Source organism: Carlito syrichta, unplaced genomic scaffold (assembly GCF_000164805.1).
Source record: "Carlito syrichta isolate Samal-C Ts95f unplaced genomic scaffold, Tarsius_syrichta-2.0.1 Scaffold307214, whole genome shotgun sequence".
Classification (NCBI taxonomy): Eukaryota; Metazoa; Chordata; class Mammalia; order Primates; family Tarsiidae; genus Carlito; species Carlito syrichta.
This window is the reverse complement of record NW_007251310.1, coordinates 30,985-53,745: the sequence shown is the minus strand read 5'-3', so window position 1 is coordinate 53,745 and position 22,761 is coordinate 30,985. Positions and strand designations below refer to the sequence as shown.

Below are 22,761 nucleotides of genomic sequence, written 5' to 3'. Positions count from 1 at the left end.
GCCACTTACCAGTGTATGTCTTTCCCCCAGACTCGAGGTGGTAGTAGGTCCAGGCCCAGTATACTTGTATAGATGCAGTTAGAGTTGAGGCTTGTCTCTAGTTTGGGACACTCTTTATAGCTATTGTTTAGTACCAACAGATTTTATTCATCTGAGTGAATAAGTTAACTTAGTGCTGTTAAGAATGTTTTCTCCTTAGATCATTTTTCCCCCTCTCATTTCCCAAAATATTAGTTTTGAGCCTGTCAACTGAGATTTTGGAATTTGCCTCTGATTTGAAGAAATGGTTAAGTAAATGTAGTAGCTGCTTAATGCAAGGTGTTTAAATAGTAGATCTCATTGATGGTTAATCTGATTCGAATGTGTCTTCATTTGTGACTGATCTGCATACCTGATCAGTTGTGTACCAATCATCATTTTCTTCCTGTTCCTCTTATTATTCATATTATCACTTTATGAAACAGCTGAATCCTGGGCTTCAACTTTTAAAAACTGAAGAGAATATCATTTTTCTTGAATCTGGCATTGTATTCTTTTTGCTTGTGTTATGTTAATGTAGATTTGTAGATTTTACAATTAGTTCTTTTTTAATGCCTCCTTAGTGGTATGTATCACAAAAAATTTTCTCATTTTAGAGGGAGATTATTTTGTGGGATTACTGAAGATTAGGTCAGATATTCAGAAGAATGTAGTAGCTGTAAAAGCTGTGAGTTTATTACCAAAAGATAGGTGAAAGAGCTTCCCTTTCCTTACATTTTAAAGTGTAGATAATATGTAAATTTTATATAGTTATATGAAGGTGAATCTCATCTCAAACTCTTATATGTTTGTGATTATTTTTGCAAATTAACTGGAATTCTAAATAATTATTTTAGAAACCAACTCATTCACGGAAACTTTCCCTAGCGGGTTTAGAATATGCATGTCTAACTGAATCCATACTGCATAAATAGGGTACAGGTTTGCTGAGCATCTAGATGTTGACAAACTACTAATAAAGAGGCTAAAGGAAACCATAGGATGCTAAATCTCAGAGAGAGAAATTATTTCCCCAAGTTGCTCAGTATAGTCGTGAGGACAACGAGGTGTCTAGATTCCCAGTCTAGGATTCTTGGTACTACATCATATTATATAGTGTCAGACTTCTGTGTTCTAGAAGAGTCTTTGGGCCAGCTTCTTAGAAGCCTACTTTTATTTTTCTGTTTTCTTTCTTTCTTTCTCTTTCTTTTTTTCTTTCTTTCTTTGAGAGAATTGATAACTTAAAAAAAAAAATCCTTCTTGAAGCAAGGAAATTGGTATCAGAATTAATTTCTGGAAAATACTGGTTGTGTTCTATGGATATGAGCTCTGGCCTGTGATCTCTAGACCAACAGTGAGAGAGGTAGTCTTTTCTCTTGGAGAAAAGGTGTGAGTAGTTTATTTGTGGAGACATAGGATGGGATGTCTGGGAATGAGTGAGACTTCTGAAAGTCTGATATTTGATATATGTATACCTAGGACTGCACTACTGTGATTTCTGTAGAGAGGATCTCATTAATACCCCAAAGTTCCCTGAATTTGCTAACTGAAATGAGAAAAACCTGCTCATGGGTCTTACTTTGCTTCTTATGACAGTTGGGAAACCAAAGGAGGATACTTTGTAAGGAATCCATAAGCCAGGGAAATTTGATCTCCGACTCCCTACCTTCTCAAATGATATTAGTGGTGCACGATGGCTTGTCACACTTCTGCTCTGCTACCGCTGGCTTCCTCTCTTCTGTCTATGTTGGGCCAGTGGGTTTTGTTTTCTATCTTCAAAGAGAAATTGAAACCATTGGAGAAGGGAAGGAATACGTGCATTTTACATTTAGATGTCTTCTTGACCTAGGTGCAAAAGCAAGATCTTGGCTTAGGAAAGTGTGGTGGAAGGATTCTAGAGAGATGCTTTCAGTGGATTTCTCTGTTTTCAGAGAGTATCAGGGAGGTAGAGGTAGAGGGGAGGACACTCACAGCAGAGCAGACCCAAAGCAGCATTGATATTGGATGAGCTTTTTTTATTATTTTCCCAAGTTTTTTTTTTTTTTTTTTTCTCCTATAAACACAGCAGAATCGTGCTTGTTAACTCTTTTAGAGTCAGGTTACTTTCTCTGTAGGACTTAGGAACATCAATAGAATTGATAATAAAAACAGTGGAATTTTAGAGCATTGTTTTCTTATTACCCCTAGAACTTGATTAATTTTTCTTGAACTTGAAAGACTCTCTGCTTCTACTTCTACTTACTACTTCTTAGTCAGAGTCTTACTCTGATGCCCAGGCTGGAGTGCAGTGGCACACTCATGTCTACTGCCGCCTCAACCGACTGGGCTCAGGCAATTCTTCTGCCTCAGCCTTCCAAGTAGCTGGAACTACAGGTGTGTAACACCATGCCTGGTTAATTAATTTATTTATTGTAGAGATGAGTTCTCGCCAAGTTGCCCAGGCTGGTATCAATCCTCTGTAGTATCTGGACTCAGGCAATCCTCTTGCCTCCGTCTTTCAAAGTGCTGGGATTACAGGCATGAGCCACTGCACCTGACCTCTACTTACTACTCAGCGAGTTTCTAGGTCTCTGATGGGAGTTGATTGGATCAAATCTTCTAGATCTTTGTGTGGTTGTGACATGGAAAATGATTTGTGTATTGTGTTATGTTGTATTTCTAGAACTCTATGGCTTTGACGTGCTCATAGATTCTACTCTGAAGCCATGGTTGTTGGAAGTGAATCTCTCTCCTTCTTTGGCCTGGTAAGTCAGTTCTGTCAATTAGAAAAGGGCAAACCTTCAAGTAGCACTGAAACACTTTTTTTGGGTCATTTCTCTGGGCACTAGAAGACTTTTTCCTAGTTATTAGAGATGATTAGAATTTCTAAATTGAGCTGGCTTATGATATATTGTCAGTCTATATGTCAACCATAGATCTGTCTTCCTCATCAGTTTGCAGTATATGTTTACTGTTTATTGAGTTTCTAAGGGATAATTCTCACATTGATTTTAATCTGTCTCTCTATTTTTTTTAAAAAACTTTGTAACTTTTTTTTTTAAGGCTAAAAAACTATGTAAGCTATTATATTTCCTTTATTACCAAAAGTTTATGCAGACTCAAGTCCGCATATACTGTAAAGGTGTAAAGTTAGATCTAAGGCAGGGTAGGTAATATCTGGTCCTTTTGCCCTGTCTCATGTCCTGGTCTTCATCCAAGTTTAAAGTCTAAAAGTTTCAAACGATCTAAAAAAAAAATTTTTTTTTAACCAATTCATTGTTTAGAAGAAGAAAGGAAACATATTTTTCAATACCAGAGAAAAATTTTTTTATATTTTCAGCTACAGCCAGAATTTCTATTAGTTATACACTTCTCTAAACAGAGAACTTTGGAGATTTGTGCCAAGGACCACCCAGCTACTGAGTTTTAAGGATGAGAGATATTGGCAAAATGCCAAGTAATCATATAAAGACAGATTGACTACTTTGTGGAGTGAGAACTTGGCTTGGCCTCAGTAGTGAGGTGTAGTGCTAGATACTACAGATGTTTCAGATGTTATGCTGTACTTTTGTCAAGTCAGCCCTTTGCAGATTTCCCAATAAAATGCATTATACTGTGTTAGAAATCCCAAGAATGATGCGTGGGGGATAGCAGCCAGAGTAGTCTGGTTCATGGAGGAACACCCAGCACCAAAGCCAGCATAGCAGGGGCCTCTTGCTTTTGGCTCATGTTGTTTTTGTTTCCATGTGGGTTCCTGCTTCATCATCTGGTGAGATTTTTTGCATGACTTGTATTTTTTTGCTCTATTGCAAGCCTGCAAGCTTAAGAAGTTCGATTTAGAGCAGAAAATGAAGACTTAAAAAAAAAAAAGTTGGCCAAATTTTCTTCTTACATGTGAATGTGATTCAACTATTGCAGCAGTAAAAAATAATTTGAATGGCAGGCTTCTCATAAAAGAGTATACTAAAAGTCTGAACCTCTAAAATCTACAGTGGTAATGAAGTTGTATTCTTGACTTGTGCAAAATTTGAATTGCACAAGACCTTCTGGTATTAAAAAAAGGCATGCTAGGGAATCAACACCTTGGTGCTGGACCTGCCTTACAGCGAACGAGTTTAACACTAGGATTTTATTTCTAGTATTTTTGCCCAGATTTCTTTTTCTTTTTTCCATGGATTTGGTGAGCTTAATAATGTGTTGCTCCTCACTGACATTTGGAACTATTGGGGCCCATTAGAGGGGAGCTATTCTGTTTACCTACAAAATGATCGATTGCTCTTTTCTTTCTCTGTTCTGTTAGCGATGCACCTCTGGACCTAAAGATTAAAGCCAGTATGATTTCAGATATGTTCACTGTTGTAGGTGAGTAGTAGTGTTTTCTGAATTGGACGCGCATAAAAATTAACCAGAGCGTCCATTTTGTCAGACTCTATGGGTGTTGCCAACTGGCAGTTCCTAAGCCATGCTGAATGTTTTGTACTAAAAAATTATATTTTCAGGGAAATGTTTATATGTTTCTACTCCCCCTGGCTCCATCCTGTCCTGAGGCTGAACCACAACTAAAGCTGAGACCTGGGGCACAGGAATTATGAGCTGAGGAAGAGAATTAAGCAAAGATCTGGAGAAAGTATATTTTTCTCCAAGCTGGGAAAGTAAAACCCACTGCTCTGTTGCAAAGAAAACTGGCTATATTTCTACTAGACAGTCTGCTGGTCTCAACATGATCTCTTCTGTAGTAGTTATAACCAAAGCAGCCCAAGGAAGAAATCCCATTTTAAGTAGATAAACCAAAATTTTGAAATGGAGATGAGCAGTCAGGTGAGTATTTTGTGGAGTTCTTTTTATTAAGTACTATAAAAAGATATAATCAAATATATTTGAGATGAACTAGTACCTGATGTACCAGCAACTAATGCAAAGCCTAGGTTCTCTATTCTCCTTAGATGGGAATCTGCTTTGCTTTAGGAAGTAAGTGAAATTGGCCAAATTTCAATTTCTAAAGCCATAGGTAATCTACAAAGCTCATTTTGAACGTTGCCAGTAGACCACCTCTGCAATTCCAGAAGCAAATTATCGAAACAGGACAAGACTGTTCACTTTCTTTTGAATTCTCCCCATAAAAACAACATTACTTTCCAGTCATCATCCAGGTAGCCACTTTAAAATATCTTGTTTTTATTGGCAGCTATGTGTTTTTAAATGGTGATTTACACATTTATTCTGAGGTTCATCAAAAATCTACATCTTTTTCAATGGGTCACATTCCGGCTCCCCAGTCAGCAAGGATGACTTATCTGCATATTTTCCTTTTCTTGTCCTTGTCAGAGTGTGTGTATAGGAGAATTGTGTGTAATCCTCCTGAGGATGGATCTCAGTATGTTTATTACAGTGCAACTGAGTTTGTGCCTCTAAAGAAAAGGTATAGCCAAGCCTGCTAATTTCTTAGAAAATGGCAGGTTTTAATATTGCCCATTCCTCATTCAGGATTTGTGTGCCAAGATCCTGCCCAGCGGGCATCAACCCGGCCAATTTATCCCACCTTTGAGTCTTCCAGGCGAAACCCTTTCCAGAAACCTCAGGTAAGCAAATTCAGCAGCAGGGACCCCAAAGGAGGCTTACTGGGAAGTGTAGCTGGTGTACCTGAGGGAGCTGAAGCCTATGGATATGAGATCCCTTAGAGCAGAAGAATTTGCCGACCAGTCCAGATAGCAGGTGGTTTTATTCAGCTGTGGCTATGCCTGCCATGCTTTCCGACAACTTGCTCCCTGCTTTTTGTTTGGTGTTTTCTCTTAGCTTCTTTTTTCATTGTCTTTTTCCTTCTCTTTTTAGAAATCATCCTTTTTTCTCAGATGAATATGCTTATACACAGAGCACAGAGAGGGAGGCCTACTAAATCTTAGTATTTCATTCTTTCTGATCAGCTTCATAAAGAAGATGCTTCATTGAAGTAGTATCTTCTCTACAGGAGTTCTCTTCAAAGGATCCTCCATGATCATGAGTTATTGACTGAGGCAAAATGAGATAGATGCCCAGCAACGCTTGTACGTGGCTGAAACGTCATTTGATCAAACATTGCTCTGGTCTCTCCAGTCAGCTCAACCTTCTGTCTGCTCATTCCATCATCTTGTCAGTTTCTGCTTGTTTTGCCTCTGCTAAGTTTCCATTTCTGTTTTCTGCCTTTCACATTTTGTCTTACTTAAAAAAAATCCACATTTGTCTTTTCTTCCCATATGGTTTGGTTACCTTCCTGCTCAGAAGTTTTGGAGATTTTTTTCTTATTAACTCCATTTCACTCTTTCATGACCTCTATGTTTCATTTCAACATTATTTACTTGTCCTATATTGGATTGTTTGCATTCACGGCGTTGTTGCTTTTAAATTGTCCAGTGCTCCTCTGCTGGATTGTAAACTCTCTGAAGGTGTCATCAGCTTCTTTTCCCTCTTCTCTTTTCCTTTTATCCTCCCCTCCCACGTTAGCCCTCTACGCCTGTTTTTTTCCCTTCCTTTCTTCTTCCACTCTACTCCCTTCTCTTGTTTCTTTTGCTTGTTTGCCTCATTTGAAGTAGTCTTTCTGTTTGCCAAGCTCATATGCTATTATTTATTCAGATAATTTTTCAGTAGAACAGGATTTTTAAACTCGAAACGCCCATAGACTTGCAGGCTGGTCATGTAAATCACAAGTGGGGCATGCATAATACAGCTAAGAAAGGTGCAGAGAGGTAAACTGGAGAGTACAGGCCTCATCTAAAAGGGGCAACTGTTTTCCAATGTGCTCTAGCTGATCACTGCCATGCATAAGTGTAGGCCAAATGTCATGAGATCTTTCTATTGTCAAGAAAAATCAGAAATCTTACTTTTGAATATTGGCAACTAGTGCATTTAAAAAATGTTTTGCAGGCCAATTATAACGAATCTTTGAGCTGGATTCAGTCTGTAAGCTGCCTATTTGTGATCCCTGTTCTAGAATGATTCCCTAATTAGTGTTAGGATGTAGAATAGGGTGTACTATATTTTGAGGGATGTTACCTTGGATTAGAAATAAAATCAGGCAATAGGGTTATACTTGATCAGTGTATCAACACAGATCAAAGGATCTTCTTTAATTTTTAATGAGAAAAAGTGGAAGATTAACCTAGGTATACCAGGAAAACTTAATTTAGGCAGTCACATTCCTTTTTAAATTTGTTTCCTGAAGTGTCTGTTTCAAGAGCTGCAGGATTGTGTATAAAGGATCATGAATGTTTCTGTGCAGCTTTAACAGTTTCCGCCAAGTTTCACTTCTAGGGATAGGTGAATGCCAGTCCTGGATGAATTGATCTCTTTTCTTAGCTTGCCTGTCAACTTTTATTGGCAACTCTTTACGAACTCTAGAAAGTCTATTCAATACTTGTTTTACTCACTGGTAGGTAATAGCATGATTTCATCCGTAAGCAGCCTGCAGAACTCTTATAGAATGGCTGATGAACTGTCGATTTGATGTGTGTACCATGTGAAACAAATCTCTCAGATGGACTGGTTAACTTTAGAGTCTTCAGTATCTGGTAGTAGGATTGTACCCACAGTGATGAGAAGTTGAAGCTGAAATACTTATGGCATAGGGGAAAGTCCGTGTGAAAGAGAATAAGTGCTCTAGGCTTCAAACTACAAAGTGGAAGACACTTGCTTTTGGTCTCTGCTTGGAGGTTATTTTTTTTCCTTTTTCTATCATAGATCTAGGAGATGGAAAGTATAGGCATGTTAGGAGAAGATAAGGCTTTATTCTATTTTTCTGTCTTTTATAGCGTCCAGTATCTGCACAGTTTCAGTCATCAAACACCAAGCAGGTAGGTTCTGGATCATTTGAAGACTTCATTCAAATTTTATTTCTCTTCCTCAAATGGAAAGCCTTCTAGCTTTAATTTTTTCATGGCACATAGTTTATGTACTTGTTTTTGCACAATTTAATAGCATTAAATAAAAATAAGTGCACTGAGGTCTTCATGACTGTAGAATATAACAGTACAGTATGCAGACACGTAGGAATCCCCTTCTCCTGACAGTGATTGTGTTATAATGAGGGAGCTGAACTTAAATGATGAACAGAGCTTGGAGCATGTCTCTTGCTTTGACCAAAATATTCTAGTAAGGAAATATTCCATTTCACAAATGAATTTTGTCTTGTCAGACATCTTATCAAACTGTTATCAATAGCGTAATATTGGAAATGCTTTCACAATGGGTGTTGGGCTGTATTTGAGTTTCTTAACAAGTGACATTTCATATATATATATATATATATAGTGATTTGCAGTTTATAAATCTTAGAAACTTGCCCATAATTAGTGCCTCAGATGCTACCTTTAAAATATAGACTAACATCTTTTTTTTCCCTGCAGATCAGCATTTGCTCTTTTACTGTTCCTGTTAGCAGTATTTGAGGCTGTCACTTTATTCTATACAGATTTAAAAATATATATTTTTTGAAGTAAAAAGCTAGCATTTGATGTTCTGTTCCGCTATTTGATGCTTTAGTATGAGGGACGTAGATGTTCTAATATATAAATGTGTAATGCAACATTAATTATTTATTATTTAGCAAAAAGCTTCAGTATATTTATTTTGGCATTTGTACTCTCTGATGTGGTTTCTGGTAAGCTTGGGAGTTTGGATTGTAACTTTCTTAGCTACTGTTTCTGATAAAGTGATTTATATGGTTTTTATGTGAATCCAAGAAATGAATGAAAGACTTACTGGATGCCTTGTCTAGTATTTGGTAACTGGTTAATATAGTTCTATAATATGAGTTTTGGGTTTAGTTGGTATAGTTAGAAACTCTATAATATGTAGTGTTTTATATTTAGTAAGTACCTATTAAGTGTGCCAGCTGCTATCCATGGCAAAAAACAAAATGAAGCTGTTGACTTCATAGAGCTTACCTTCTAAATATCCTTTGGACTAATCTACTTAGAGGAGAACATTATGAAAGGAGTATCTTTCTTAGCCTTCTGAGTTGGACTCTAAAGCAATGTCTTTGATATGTAAAATTCTAATTTTAATTTCCCTTTATCCATTTTAGTCCCGTCGCATCTTGCTGCATTGCTTGAATTGCCATAAGGTTGTAATGGCCTGGTTGAAGAGCAAGCTTCTGTAGTAGTTAGGTGTTTGAGCATTGGCTTATATGACAAGCCTTTCTGGCTTTATTGGGCCAGAATTCTTTGACTCTTATTTTTTGCATTGTTCTTTGTTGTCATTGTCTTTCTGTTAAGCACGCTCAACCCCACAGTAGTTTCGTCAGAGCTGAGTAAAAAACAAACAAAATTTAGAAATTCCCTGTTCTGACCTTTTAGACTATGTCAAGTTTTCTTTTTCTGCTGCTATTAAATTGTGAAGTCTCTTAGTTCTATATCCTTTGCGGGCCTTTTCCTTTCAAATCCATCATCTCTATTTTTGAAGATTGGTACCTCATTTTTTCCAATCCTGTGGTAATTCCTCAGTTCTTCATGATTTTTCAAATATAATTGTAAGTAGGTTTTTTTTTAATTTTTAAAGCTAGTTTCCTTAATAACAAGATGCATGTCTCTCAGACCTGCTGACATATTTATTCTGAATTTCCAGATGTTACGTATCTCTTTTTTTACTGTAATAAGCCTACTTACTTTTTTTCACCTAATTTTAAGGTATACTCTAATTATCTTTATGTTTAAACTTTCTCTTAGAAGCCATTTTTGTCCATTTCCATTCAAATTTATTGATATGTGGTTGTTTTAATTTATTTTCTTTCTTTTGATAGCATTAATTCATTTTGCTTTTAAAATTTGATTTTACCTCTTATTTTCTAATTGGCAAGATATATCATGTATAAATTGAACCATTTCTAGTGTTGTTGTTTTGTTTATTTTTAATTAATAATTCTAAACTTTGTAAAACAGGATTGGGAGATTTTTATCCTTTGCATGTATTCTCTTTCAGAAAAATTTTATATTTTGCCCCTCAATTATGGTATCTCTTTAGAGTAACTCACCTATTTTTCTATTCTACATTTGTTGAGTTTTTCTTATTACTAGTACTTCTCAGCTGCTTTTAGGATGAGAGTCTAGCCGGGCTCGGTGGCTCAGCCCATGCCTTTGGGTGGCTGAGGTGAGTGGATTGCCTGAGCCCGTGGGTTCGCGACCCGCATGGGCAGGTGAGACCTCATCTCCACAATAAATCAAAAAATTAGCCGGGCATGGTAGCGTGCGCCTGTAGTTCCGGCTACTCGGAAGGCTGAGGCGGAAGGATCGCCGGAGCCCAGCAGGTTGAGGCTGCGGTGGCCGGGAGCGGCCACTGCACTCCAGTCTGGGCAGCAGAGTGAGACTCCAACTCAAAAAAAAAAAAAAGGATGAGAGTCTTTTTTTTGATTCATAAGTTTCTACTTCTTGGAGTCAGTTCTTCCTTAGTAATAGTGGCTAGATAACGTAATGTTTCTTCTATGAGTAGATTTCTGATTTTGACATTGTACTAATGATAAACTTTATGATAAAAAATCTTTGGTGCATGTTGCGTGGCAAAATTCTTGATATTAATTTGACACTTTGGCGGTTCAAAGTTTATCTGAGCACCTGATAGCCATAGCCAGCTGTAATGTCTTTCTTTCAGTTCAGAGGAGCCTTATTTCCTTAGTGCATTCAGTTAGCCCATGGGAACATATGGATTAATTTTATCTAGTAGCTGCTGTACCAAAGTGAAAACTGCAGAATGGCTTGCATTTAGACTGTTTTGCCCTTGTTTTTGACAGTCTTGATGGCCTTTCAAATCAGTCTGATTCCTCTTTTACCTTTGCCTTGCTTTTTTAATCTCAAAGTGTGTCTCCTTGGCACTCATAAGCATTTCTTTTTTCTCCTTTCCCCTCCTTATCCTTCTTCCCTTCTCACTTTCTGTGCCTTTTCTTTCACCTTTGTCTATAATCTAGTTCATATTTCTTCCTTTCTCTAACTTCCTAAATACCGCCACTAGAAGCATAGGCTTGAATTCCTACCTGCCCCAGTCCCACCCAGACAGTCCACATATACGTATGCAGTAGGTAGAGCCAGAATTGTGGGCTGTGAGAAACAAAGAAGTGGTTGGGAGTGGGTGTGGGTGACAAGTCTTTGAAAGTGATTAGCAGAGAAGTTTAAAAGTTTTGGGGTGCTAATTATTGGTTATAGAAACTACGTTAGGTTAATAGGAGAAGATTGCAACATTATTTAGATTTCTAGAAGCAAGGAATATTAAAAACCATGAAAAAAAAAACCCAAAATGGAAAGTTCTCATTAGATGCCATTCAATAGTGATTTGACTGCTGTTCTTATAAATATAGCCATGCATTCCTGTTTCACACAAAACTGTTCTGATAGGTAATAACTATTTCTTACAATATTTTTCATTACCCTTTTAATACAGATTTAGTTTATTGACCTTTTAAATAGCATTCTTTCTGTTTTTAAATGCTTAATAAAAATGTTTATTTTTATTATATATTTTAAATGAATGCTTATTTCTTATTCTCCTCTTACCTAATGTGAGATTATTTTAAAGTGCCCTTAAATAGTATCACGTAAGAAGGCTATTTGACTTTAGAGGATTTACTGCCAGTGGCTTTATGATCAGAGACATGCTGTCAAGTTACACCCTGTCATGTGTGAACTAGATAAGTATTTTTTGGCCAACAGTAAATAGTGTGATCATGAGAAAATCCTTACACTGTCCATTTAATATTTTGGCTTTTCTAAATTATACATAAAATGAGCATTCACACTTTAATAATTTTTAAAAAATGGTTATATTACTTATATTGGCTTCTTTCCTAAATCTTTAAACGTTCCCCTCTAAGTCCTCTCATTTTAACTTGTACTAAATAATGTATTATTTGTAGAGATTGAGGAGATTAAAATATTTTCTAAAATCCTTTTGCAAAGTTTAACTCTAACCATGATTGATCTGTATGTCAGCACTTTATTTATTTATTTATTCAACAAATATTTATTGATCTACTCTGTACCAAGTACACTGTACTGTTCCAAATGTTGGAAATACCGCAGTAAAAGCAAAGCTACACAGATAAAAGTCTCTTCATTTCACATGTTTCTTACATCTGTTGATTTCATGGTTTTCTGTATATAGCTATATCATCATGAAGTTGATTATCAGAAAATCTAGTTTTTATAACTCCCATGCTAGCTTTGAAGATTAGTTTGTATTGGTGTCTTTTGTGTCTAAAGGTAAAACCATTCATTTTTTTGTGTGTACATGGGTGTATCAGTCTGTTCAGGCTGCCGTGACAAAATACCACAGACTAGGAGGCTTAAACAATAGAAATGTATTTCTTACAATATGAAGACTGGGAAGTTCAAGATCAAAGCACTGGCGAGGCAGGTTTCATTCTGAGACTTCTTTTCGTGGCCTGTAGGTGGCTTCCTTTTTGTTGTATGCTCACATAGCTGTTTCTTTGTGCACATACTCGGAGAGAGAAAGGGGGAAGATCAGGCTCTCTGCCATCTCTTCTTCTTTTTTTTTTTTTTTTTTTTTGAAAGTGAGAAAGCAGGATTTATTGAGAGGACAGAAAAGCTCCACAGTGGGAGGGGACCCAAGGAGGTTGCTCGCATCTCTTCTTTTTTTTGAGTTGGAGTCTCACTCTGTTGCCCAGACTGGAGTGCAGTGGCCGCTCCCGGCCACCACAGCCTTGACCTACTGGGCTCCGGTGATCCTTCTGCCTCAGTCTTCCAAGTAGCCGGAATTACAGGCATGCGCTACCATGCCCGGCTGATTTTTTGATTTATTGTAGAGATGAGGTCTCGCTTCCCAGGTGGGTCTCGAACCCGCGGGCTCAGGCAGTCCACTCACCTCAGCCTCCCAAAGGCGCTGGATTACAGTCTGAGCCACTGAGCCCGGCTCTTGCATCTCTTCTTATAAGGGCATTATTTCATTAGATAGGAGCTCCACTCTCATGACCTCATCTAATCCTAATTACATTCAAAAGCCCCATCTCTAGATGCCATCACATTGGAGGGTAGAGCTCCAACATGCAAATTTTAGAGGGACACAAACATTCAATCTGTAACAGTGGGTATTACTGAAAAGGCCAGAAGTTAGTTACCTTTCTATAGATATTCTATACATAAAGAAAGACAAATAATAGCTCCTGACAATGAGGCTTCTCTCTGGTTGAAGTTACTTTTAGGATCTAGAAGACAGTTTGCATCCATAGTTGGTGAATTATTTCTTATTCTTTCTACTTGGCAGATTTATCTGTCTTATTTTTAAAAAGCTGTCACTTCATTTGTTTAAATAATAGTGTAGGATTATGCTTCGTACCATCTTACTTCTTTGTTACCTTTCTTTTTCTCTATTCATATAAAATCAAATTGCTTAAGTGTTTGGTTCTGAGGTGACTTCCCTGATCATCATGTAGAAGCTGAAATAACCTGGACCATCTTTTGGGGACAGTGATGAATATGGCCCATTTGGCTGCCTCCTGGGAGTACCCAGGGCGCTCGCTCTTGTTCCGGGTCTCCTGAAGTACAGCAACCATTGTATTTCTTAAGTTGTTAGGCTTTTAGTCACAGCTCTTTTGTATGTCACTGATAACTCTCATCTCTGTCATCCCCTCAAGTTCTAAAACATCTCATAGTCCAACTTTTTTATTTATGACATTGGGTTGTTCCTTGGTTTTGTGTCTTATATCTTAATCTTCCTACCTCTTTCCCCAGTGCTGAAAAGAATATACTTGCTGACATAAATACATATTTACTCTTCTGTTGAATCTGTTTTCAGATTTTTTTCCATATCCTTGAAATAAACCAAGGTTAGGATTAAGTACTATCTTGCTCTTGTTCTTTTTCTTTTCATTTCTCTCTTAACCCATGGCGTTTTTCTACTGTTCTGTTTTCTCTTCTTACCTTTGAGTTTACAAGCCTCCTCCCTGCCCACAGGTCCCTTCTAGGGGGCATTCCCCTACCTCCAGCCACCACCTTCTCCCCTCATACTTCTGGCCTGGTATAGTTGGGGGACAATGGCCCTAGGCTGGGGCTGCCTGGGGCCACATGCTCTCTCTCCTTGGGAACAGTCTATAATTTATTCTGGGACAGCTATTCACTGATGTTTGGACATTTTGAAGTCCTGGCTTGTTCTTTGGCTACTCTGTCTATGACTGTCAGTTTATAGGCTTTCATCTGTTTCCCTGGGTTTCAGGCTAAGAGATTAACTACAGAAAATGGGCAATGGATTTGAGCTAATACATATAAGGAAAGATAATGATATTGAGGGAATGAAAAGAGGGAAGTGGGGAATGACGAAAACTGTGTGTTTGGTTTGTTTAGTTTTTTTTTTGAGTCAGTCTCTGTCACCCAGACTGGAGTGCAGCGGCACACTCACGTCTGCCATAGCCTTGCTCTGCTGGGCTCAGGTAGATCCTTCTACCTCAACCTTCCAAGTAACTGGAACCAACACTATCATGCCCAGCTAATTTTCAAAAATTTATTGTAGAGATGGGGTCTTACCATGTTGCTCAGGCTGGTCTTGATCCCTTGGACTTAGGCAATCCTTTCTCCTCTGCCTCCCAGAGTGCTGGGATTACAGGTGTGAGTCACCATGCCTGGACTGAAAATTGTTTTAAAAGCATTTTTATTTTTATTTTTTTCTCCTTAGCGTTCCCGTCCACTCTCTGCTAGTGATGCGGAAATGAAAAACTTGGTGGGCTCAGCCCGGGAGAAAGTGTCGGGAAAGTTAGGTGGTTCTGTGCTTGGTCTGTCTATGGAAGAGGTAAGGATGGCTCCATTTCAGGCTTCTGTGGGCTAACACAGGCTTTAGTGAACATTAGTGAGTGATTCATAATATTCACAACAAGCTGATGCCTTATATTGAAGAGAGAAAGATTCAAGGTGGGAGAATTTTTTTCTCAGGAAGCAGCATCTTAAATGGAATTAATTTCTCTCTTCATGTTTCTTTTATGTTTTTGGATTGTAACTCTCTTCCTTTGTCCTGTAGCTACATGGATTCTAGTTTTCAAAATCGATATTCATTTTATTTTATTTTCCATCTAGATTAAAGTTTTACGGAGGGTGAAGGAAGAGAATGATCGGAGAGGTGGATTTATTCGCATATTTCCTACATCTGAGACATGGGAAATATATGGGTGAGGTGACTGCCTTTTTTATTTTTAATATGTACCTCGGGTTCATAAAATTAGATTGTTATACATTGTCATCATGGCTCCCCACAATATGCCTTTCTTATTTTGTTTATTTATAATATGATGAGTATTATCCAACCCAAGAACTAGATCACTAACAGTAATTTAATCTGCCTGTGTATTATTTCTCCCTTTTTAAAAAGTCCTTTGCATTTTTCCTAACTAACTCCTCAACCCAGGGTTAGACACTGTCCTACACTTTGTGTTTATCATTACTTTGATTTGAAAAAAAGGTTTTATCATCTGTTTGTGTGCCTAAGCAACATATTATTTATTTTTAATCGTTACTGAAATATAGTTTACATGCAATAAAATGCATCCATTTTAAGTGTACAGTTTGGTGGTGATTTGGAGCAACTATGAACCACTGCTACCTATGTAACCATGCTACCACCACAAACCAAGTTATAGAATATCTCTAGCACCTTCATAACTCACCTGTGCCCTTTATAGTGAATTTCTCCATTACTCCAGCCTCAGACATCAACGAATCTGCTTTATGTCACTAGATTTTCCAGAATTCCACATAAATGGAATCATACAGTACAAATATGTATTCTTTCATATCTGGATGCTTTTGCTCAGCATAGGGTTTTAAATATGTGTGCTGTTTTATGAGGCAGTAGTTATTCCTTATTATTATTATGTACTATTTCATTGTGTGAATAGACTGTAATTTGTTTAGCCATTTATCTATTTTGGGACATTTAGGCTGTGTCCAGTATTGGGCTATTATGATAGCTATGAGCATTCATGTACAATTCCCAGCACCTTAAAAATGTCTTTTCACCATTTTGGGGGCTTGCATTTTTCTGATGAGAAGCATGCAGTAATTATCTTTGTTCTTCTGTGCATAATGTATTTTTTTCTCAGCTTACTTATAAGATTATCTGCGTATGACTGACTGTCAACAGTTTGATTAAGATGTTCTTTGGTGTCATTTTCTTCATGTTTATTCTGCTTGGGATTCATTGAGCTTCTCAATCTGTCAGCTTATAGTTTTCATCAAATCTGGAAAACTCTTGGCCTTTATTTCTTAAAATATTTTTTTCTATTTCACTTCTTCCTTCTTTTGAGATTGTGGTTCATGTTAACTTGGTTTATATCTTATTATAAGTTTGGCTGTGTTCATATTCTTTCAGTCTTTTTCTTCTCTTCTCTTAATTGGATGGTCTATTTCTGTATGTTTCTAAAGTCATTAATTGTTTTGTCTGCAGTGCCTAATTATCTATTAATTCCATCCACTGAAATTTTTTATTTTTCATCTGGTTTTTTTTCTGTCTTTCTTTTCTCTTTTAAAAAAATTTATTTTCATGGTTTCTTTTGTATCCTTAATAGTTATAATAACTATTATAAAATCTTTATCTTATTCTGTTACCTTAGTCATTTCAGGGTCTATTTCTATTGACTGTCTTTTCTCTTGTTTATGGGTCACATTTTTTCCATTTTCCCTATTTCTTCACATGTACAGTAGTTTTTTAAAATCAGATATTGGACATTGCAGATATTTTTGAGTGTTTGGATTTTATTGCCTTCTTTAAACCCTGTTGAAGTTATTATTATTATTTTTTGGTCAGGCACTTAAGTTAAATGTAGATCAGTTTAGTCTTTCTCAGGCTGATTTTTAAGCATGCTATGGTTCATTTAGAAGAACTTTTTGTCTAGGATACTTCCACGTTACCGATTCTTTTGGGGTGTCTGTTAAATGACCTCCATATTCAAGGAGACTGCTCCCTTTTGGCTGGTGGTAACTCAGTTTGCAGATTGCACTTTCCTTTCTCCTTACTTGTCCTTTATTCTGACAATATCAGTTTGGTCAGCCTTTGGACTTTCTCCCTTTCTTGTGCAGATTTGTATTCACTCAAAGACTCAAGGGATCCATCCTGATGATTTTTTGATATCTTCTCATCCACAGCTTCCTCTCTCCAGTACATTGCTCTAAAAATTCCAGCTGCTTCCTAGAACTTTGATCTCTGTCATCTCATCTCAGAGACTGCTGGGCTCTACTTGAATGTTGCCTCTTCCTGCATAGTCTAGAAGTTGCCTCTAGGCAGAAGCGCAGAGCAATTGTAGGACTTACTTCATTTATTTCCTCTGCCAGCTATTACAGTCCTGTGCTGCTAGTTATTTCATGTCTGAAAACAGTTCTGAATTTCAGATATTTTGTATACTTTTCTAGCTATTCATGGTAAGAGGGCAGGTCCTATAGCAGTTATCCTTTCTCTTTTCTTTCTTTTCTTTTTTTTAAGCAGGATTTATTGAGAGGACAGAAAAGCTCCCAGAGTAGGAGGAGACCCGAGGAGGTTGCCTGGCAGTTATCCTTTCATTATGTAGAAGCAGAATTCTGTTGTTTGGTTTCAGTTGCTTTTTTCATTTAGCATTATGTTACTAAGATTCATGTTATTGCATATAGCTGCAATTCTTTTTTTTTTTTCAGTGTTTTATTATATTTTACTGTGTATTTATACTACTGTTAATTTTTCCATTCTCCCGCATTTGACTTGTTTCTGATCTTTTGCTGTTAAGGACAGTTGTGCTGTAAATATTTTTGTGTATGTCTTTTGGGCATGTATCTAGGAGTGGAATTACTGGGCCATAATAGATGTGAGTGTTGAACTTTAAAAGATAATGCTTAATTAAAAAAAAAAAAAAAAAGGAGCATGAAGTTGTTTTCCCAAGTGACTGTGTAAATGTGTGTTCCTGCCGCCAGGCATAGAAGTTTCGGTGGACCCGTAGCCTCTCCAGTTTGTGGTACAGTCAGACTTCTTCATTTCTGTCAATCTAGTGGGTGAAAAATATTTTATTTTGGTTTTGATTTGCATTTCCCTGATTGCTGATAAGGTTGAGGATTTTTGTACTTGCTTATAGGCTACATACTTTTCTTCATCTGCTGCTGACTTTTTACCTAGTTGAGATGTTAGTGGTTTTAAGTACAAAGCTACAACTTAGAGGAATAAAAAAAACAACAACTCTTTTTTGATGTTTTCTTGCTTATTTGGTTTTTGAAAACCTAGCTGTTCACAGAGAAATCTTTAAAAAAAAAGATACAATCCGTATAGTTATATTTTATAAAAAGACCTAGGCGTTCAACAGAAAGTTTCATGGGTCTTCTTCAAAATTATATAGAAGAAACCTTTTGATATGCTTTTAGATAATTTGAATTTTTCTTTTTCTTAGGAAACATATCTTTTAATTAATGAAAATAGAACTGTCCCCTTTTGAGTACTTCAAGAAATGATACCTTAATTTGAGGACCTTTTTCTAAGGAATCAATTACAAGTAACCTTTGGGCCTCCCATAATTTGGGCCCAATAATGGTACATTTCTTTACTGGTTTGGTTTCGAACCAGTAGATAAATAAAACAAGGGCTAAAATAGATGAGACCAAAGTATATGTTTTACTGATAAAGTCTAGGTTGATAGGCTTGATTATATCTGTCTGCAAGCAGATATACTTCCTGTTGAACTTCAGAATTAAACAGATGTACGTGCTTATTGTAGGCAAAGTTGAACTGGGTCATGTATGGGAAGTGCCTGACCCTATAGGAGCAGTAGAGGATGTGTATTTCCTAAGGGGAAACTATCTCCCAAGAGAAAGAAGGGAGTTGCTCAATGGAGTGTGTTTTCTTTATTCTTCCTAAGTTACCAATCAGATTAATGAGTCACTCTACCTCAGAGAGGTGAAAGTATTAAATTAATTGAGCTGCCTTCACACCGAATGGGGGAGATGTATCTATCGACTAGCAAATAAATATGCCATTTTGTTAATACGTATTTGCTATCAACTATTGTCAAGCACTCTACTTGATTCTTTGGAGTGTAAAATAAATATTAGGAGAGATCCCTGCCCATTGAAGGTTAACAGTATGTTTATGGAGAAATATTTAGATATATAATAAAAATAGCTCATTTATGTAGCTTTTTGTAATTATAATGTATTGTACATACATCATGGTTATCCACATTTTAATGACAAGAATAGTCAGGCTAGTAAAATAATGTGACTTGCTCATGACTACACAGTGAGACTTGGATCAGGTATTCTGACTCCAGATCCTACTTTTTTTTTTTTTTTTTTAGCTGGGTCTTACTCTCTTGCTCAGTCTGGAATGCAGTGGCACAATCATGGCTCACCATAGCCTCTACCTCCTGAGATGATCAGTGATCCTCCTCCCTTAGCCTCCTGAGTAGCTGGAACTGTAGGCATGTACCACCATGCCCAGCTAATTTTTTAATTTTTTTGTAGAGACAAGGTCTTGCTATGTTGCATAGGCTGGCCTCAACTCCTAGGTTCAAACAGTCTTCTCACCTCGACCTCCCAAAGTGCTGAGATTGCAGGTGTGAGCCATTGTGCCTAGCCAAGAGCCTACTTTATTCCTGCTGCATGATGCAGCTTTCCTAGAAGAAAAAGTTAGCTCAGTAAGATAGTAAATGTGACAGGTCCCTCAGGTGTACTGTAAAGAGCAGGGTAATTCAGATGAGAAAACCTCTGCAGACTTGGGAGGTGTTAGGCAAGGTTTTGTGCAGAGGGTGGACTTGACCTGCTTCTTGAAGGGTAGATTATAGTGGAACCTTCTCCCCCATCATCAGGGGATACTTTCTAAGTCCTACAGTGGATGCCTGAAACTGTGGATATTACCAAACCCTATACAGTTAACCCTTGAACAACACTGGTTTGAACCACGAGGGTCCACTCATATGCGAATTTTCTTCCACCTCTGCTATCCCTCAGACAGCAAGACCAGATTCTTCCTCCTCTTTATGACTTTCTTTTCTCTAGCTTTATTATGAGAATATAGTATATAATACATATAACATACAAAATGTGTGTTCATTGACTATGTTATTGGTCAGTGGTAAGTTATTAGTAGTTAAGTCTTAGATGAGGCAAAAGTTATATGCAGATGTTTGACTGTGGAGGCAGGCCAGTGTGTCCTTAAGCCCTGTGTTATTCAAGGATCAATTATATATAGTTTTTCCCCTGCACATACCTATGATAAAGTTTAATTTATAAATTAAGTACAGTAAGAGATGAACAGCAATAACCAATGAATGACAGTATACTGGAATGAAAATTTTATGAATGTGGCCTCTCAGGTATCGTACGGTTCCATACTCAGCTTCTTATGATGGTTGTAACACAATACTTGTGTGATGAGATGAAGTCAAGTGATGTAGTGCTAGGCTGCTGTTGACTTTCTATATTTCTGAGTCTGTGTGACCATCCCTTATGTGCAATAAATGGCTTCATGTCACCAATTTCAGGTATTCCTTGCTGAAGTATTTATATAGGTTCAGTGCTTTCTGGCACAACACACTGCTGCCAGTTGTTTATGTCTTCTACCCACAAATTTACTGCTTTTTCTTTTCTTTTCTTTTCGAGTTGGGCTCTCACTCTGTTGCCTAGGCTGGAATGCAGTGGCAAATTATGGCTCACTGAAGCCTCAACCTCCTATGTTCAAGCGATCCATCCATCTCAGCCTCCTGAGTAACTGGAACTATAGGTGCATGCCACCACACCTTGCTAATTTCTTTCTTTCTTTGTGTGGAGAGGAGGTCTCACTATGTTGCCTAGGCTGGTCTCAAACTCCTGGGCTCAAACAATCCTCCCAAAGTGCTGGAATTATAAACAGGAGCCACTGTGGCCATCCTGTGCTTTCTTTCTGTGTTAACTAAGTACTTACATCGCACTGTGGTCATCACTTTTGCAGTTTGAGGTGCAAACCTAGCACAGGTCTCTTTTTCCTTCTTCACAATTTTCATGGATAGCTGTTTTTATTTTAGCAACCCCAGCACACGATTTCTTTTTTCCTTATTAAGTTGAGAACCTTTACCTTTTCACTTAAAGGAAGCACTTTACAGCTTCTCTTTGTCATACTGGATAACCAACATCACTACTGTTGGACTTTGGTACCATTAGTGGGTAAGATAAGTATTCCTTAAGCACAAGCATTGCTAAGTGTTCATGGGTGGGGAGTGTCTACAGCATAGATATCAGGGAGCCATCGAAAGCTCTGTAGCTGAGGAATAACATGATGGAAACAGTGTCCTGCCTATGTCTTCAGGCCCTTTATGCATCTCTCCTATTCCCAGCCTCATCTGACTTGTGTATATTTTGGTGTTTTCTTTAAGTATTATTTTCTCAGTTTAGTATGTCACCTATTAATAATCCAAGAAATGCTAGGTTTTCTTTCTATTTCCTAAATTAAGTCTTCTTTTTCTTTAGTCTTTTTATTATATTTGCTGCTACTCTAGTATTTTATCATTTGAATCTGAGCAACTGTCTTCTCCTTTGCCACTTTGGAAACAGTTTATTTCTTTAGAAATAGTGTATAAGTAACATGTCACTTCTGTGCTTGATGCATGGTTTATTTCTGTATTTTCCTCTTCAACTAAATTTAAGAAATAATTAGTTTATCATTGGGCATGGTGGCTCCCGCCTGTAATTCCAGCACTTGGGGAGACCAAAGTGGGAGAATCTCTTGAGCCCAGGAGTTTGAGACCAGCCTAAGCACATAGAGAGACCTCATCCCTCCACAAAAAAAGAAAGGAAGAAAAAAAAGAAATAATGAATTTCTTTCTTTGCCTTTTAGGTCCTACCTTGAGCACAAGACCTCCATGAACTACATGCTGGCAACACGCCTTTTCCAGGACAGGTGGGATTTGCTAAACTTAAAATTTAGGATTAGATCGCTAGATTTGGAGAAGGTACAGACAGATGAAGGAAAGAGACTTTATAAAAATCTTCATGTAAAATATCTGATAGAAGAAGCCTGCGGTCAGGTGGGGCTGTGGGTATACTTAAAGCCCAGACTTCTTTGCCATTTATACAATGCAATCATGTCACCAAAAACTATATGTACTCCCTAAAGTTACTGAAATAAAGAGAAAGAAAGAAAGAAAGAAAAAAGAAAGAAAGAAAATGTCTGCAGAAAATGTGATATAATGCCTCTTATTTCCAGATTTATCATTAACTCTCAGTACTTTGGTAATATTTCCAAAAACCAAAAATTAAATGATAAAGATCTTTTGGCAGTCTTAACAGATACTCTAAATTTTATTTTTCTTTGGAAGGTTCTAGCTACAACAGTGCCTTTATACTTTAGATGCAGCTTTAACAGATATGGTCATCTGTTTTTCTAGACTAGAAGAGATCAGAATTATCAGATTAGAAAGCGTGGAAAACTGACTGGGCTTGGTGGCTAGTGCCTATAATTAATCCCAGCACTTTGGGAGGCCAAAGCAGGAGGATTGCTTGAGTCCAGGAGTTTGAGATCAGCCAGGGTAACATAGTGAGACCTTTGTCTCTATAAAAAATTTAAAAATTAGCTGAGCATGGCGGTGGCACCTGTAATATCAGCTACTCAGGAGGTTGAGGCAGGAGGATTGCTTGAACCCAGGAGTCAGAGGCTGCAGTGAGCTTTGATCGCACCACTGCACTCTAGCCTGGATGACAGAGTGAGACCCTGTCTCTTAAAAAAAAAAAAAATCAGATGCCGGCTTGGTGGCTTAGCCTGTAATCCCGAGCCTTTGGGAGGCTGAGGTGAGTGAATTGCCTGAGCCCGCGGGTTCGAGACCCG

At 37.5% G+C, this 22,761-nt stretch overlaps 1 protein-coding gene across 6 annotated transcripts in view; it reads left to right on the top strand.

Moving 5' to 3' along the window:
- TTLL5 (tubulin tyrosine ligase like 5) overlaps window positions 1-22,761 on the top strand; it is a 120,055-nt gene that overhangs the window by 68,034 nt on the left and 29,260 nt on the right. For 4 of the 6 annotated variants that reach the window (XM_021715592.1, XM_021715593.1, XM_008064172.1 and 1 more), the window contains 7 exons: window positions 2,681-2,762; window positions 4,298-4,359; window positions 5,482-5,576; window positions 7,779-7,820; window positions 14,638-14,751; window positions 15,033-15,124; window positions 21,775-21,837. In XM_021715592.1, the coding sequence (XP_021571267.1) occupies window positions 2,681-2,762; window positions 4,298-4,359; window positions 5,482-5,576; window positions 7,779-7,820; window positions 14,638-14,751; window positions 15,033-15,124; window positions 21,775-21,837 (550 nt within the window). The remainder of the gene's footprint in view (window positions 1-2,680; window positions 2,763-4,297; window positions 4,360-5,481; window positions 5,577-7,778; window positions 7,821-14,637; window positions 14,752-15,032; window positions 15,125-21,774; window positions 21,838-22,761) is intronic. The other 2 variants (XM_021715595.1, XM_021715594.1) reach the window with 1 other exon arrangement.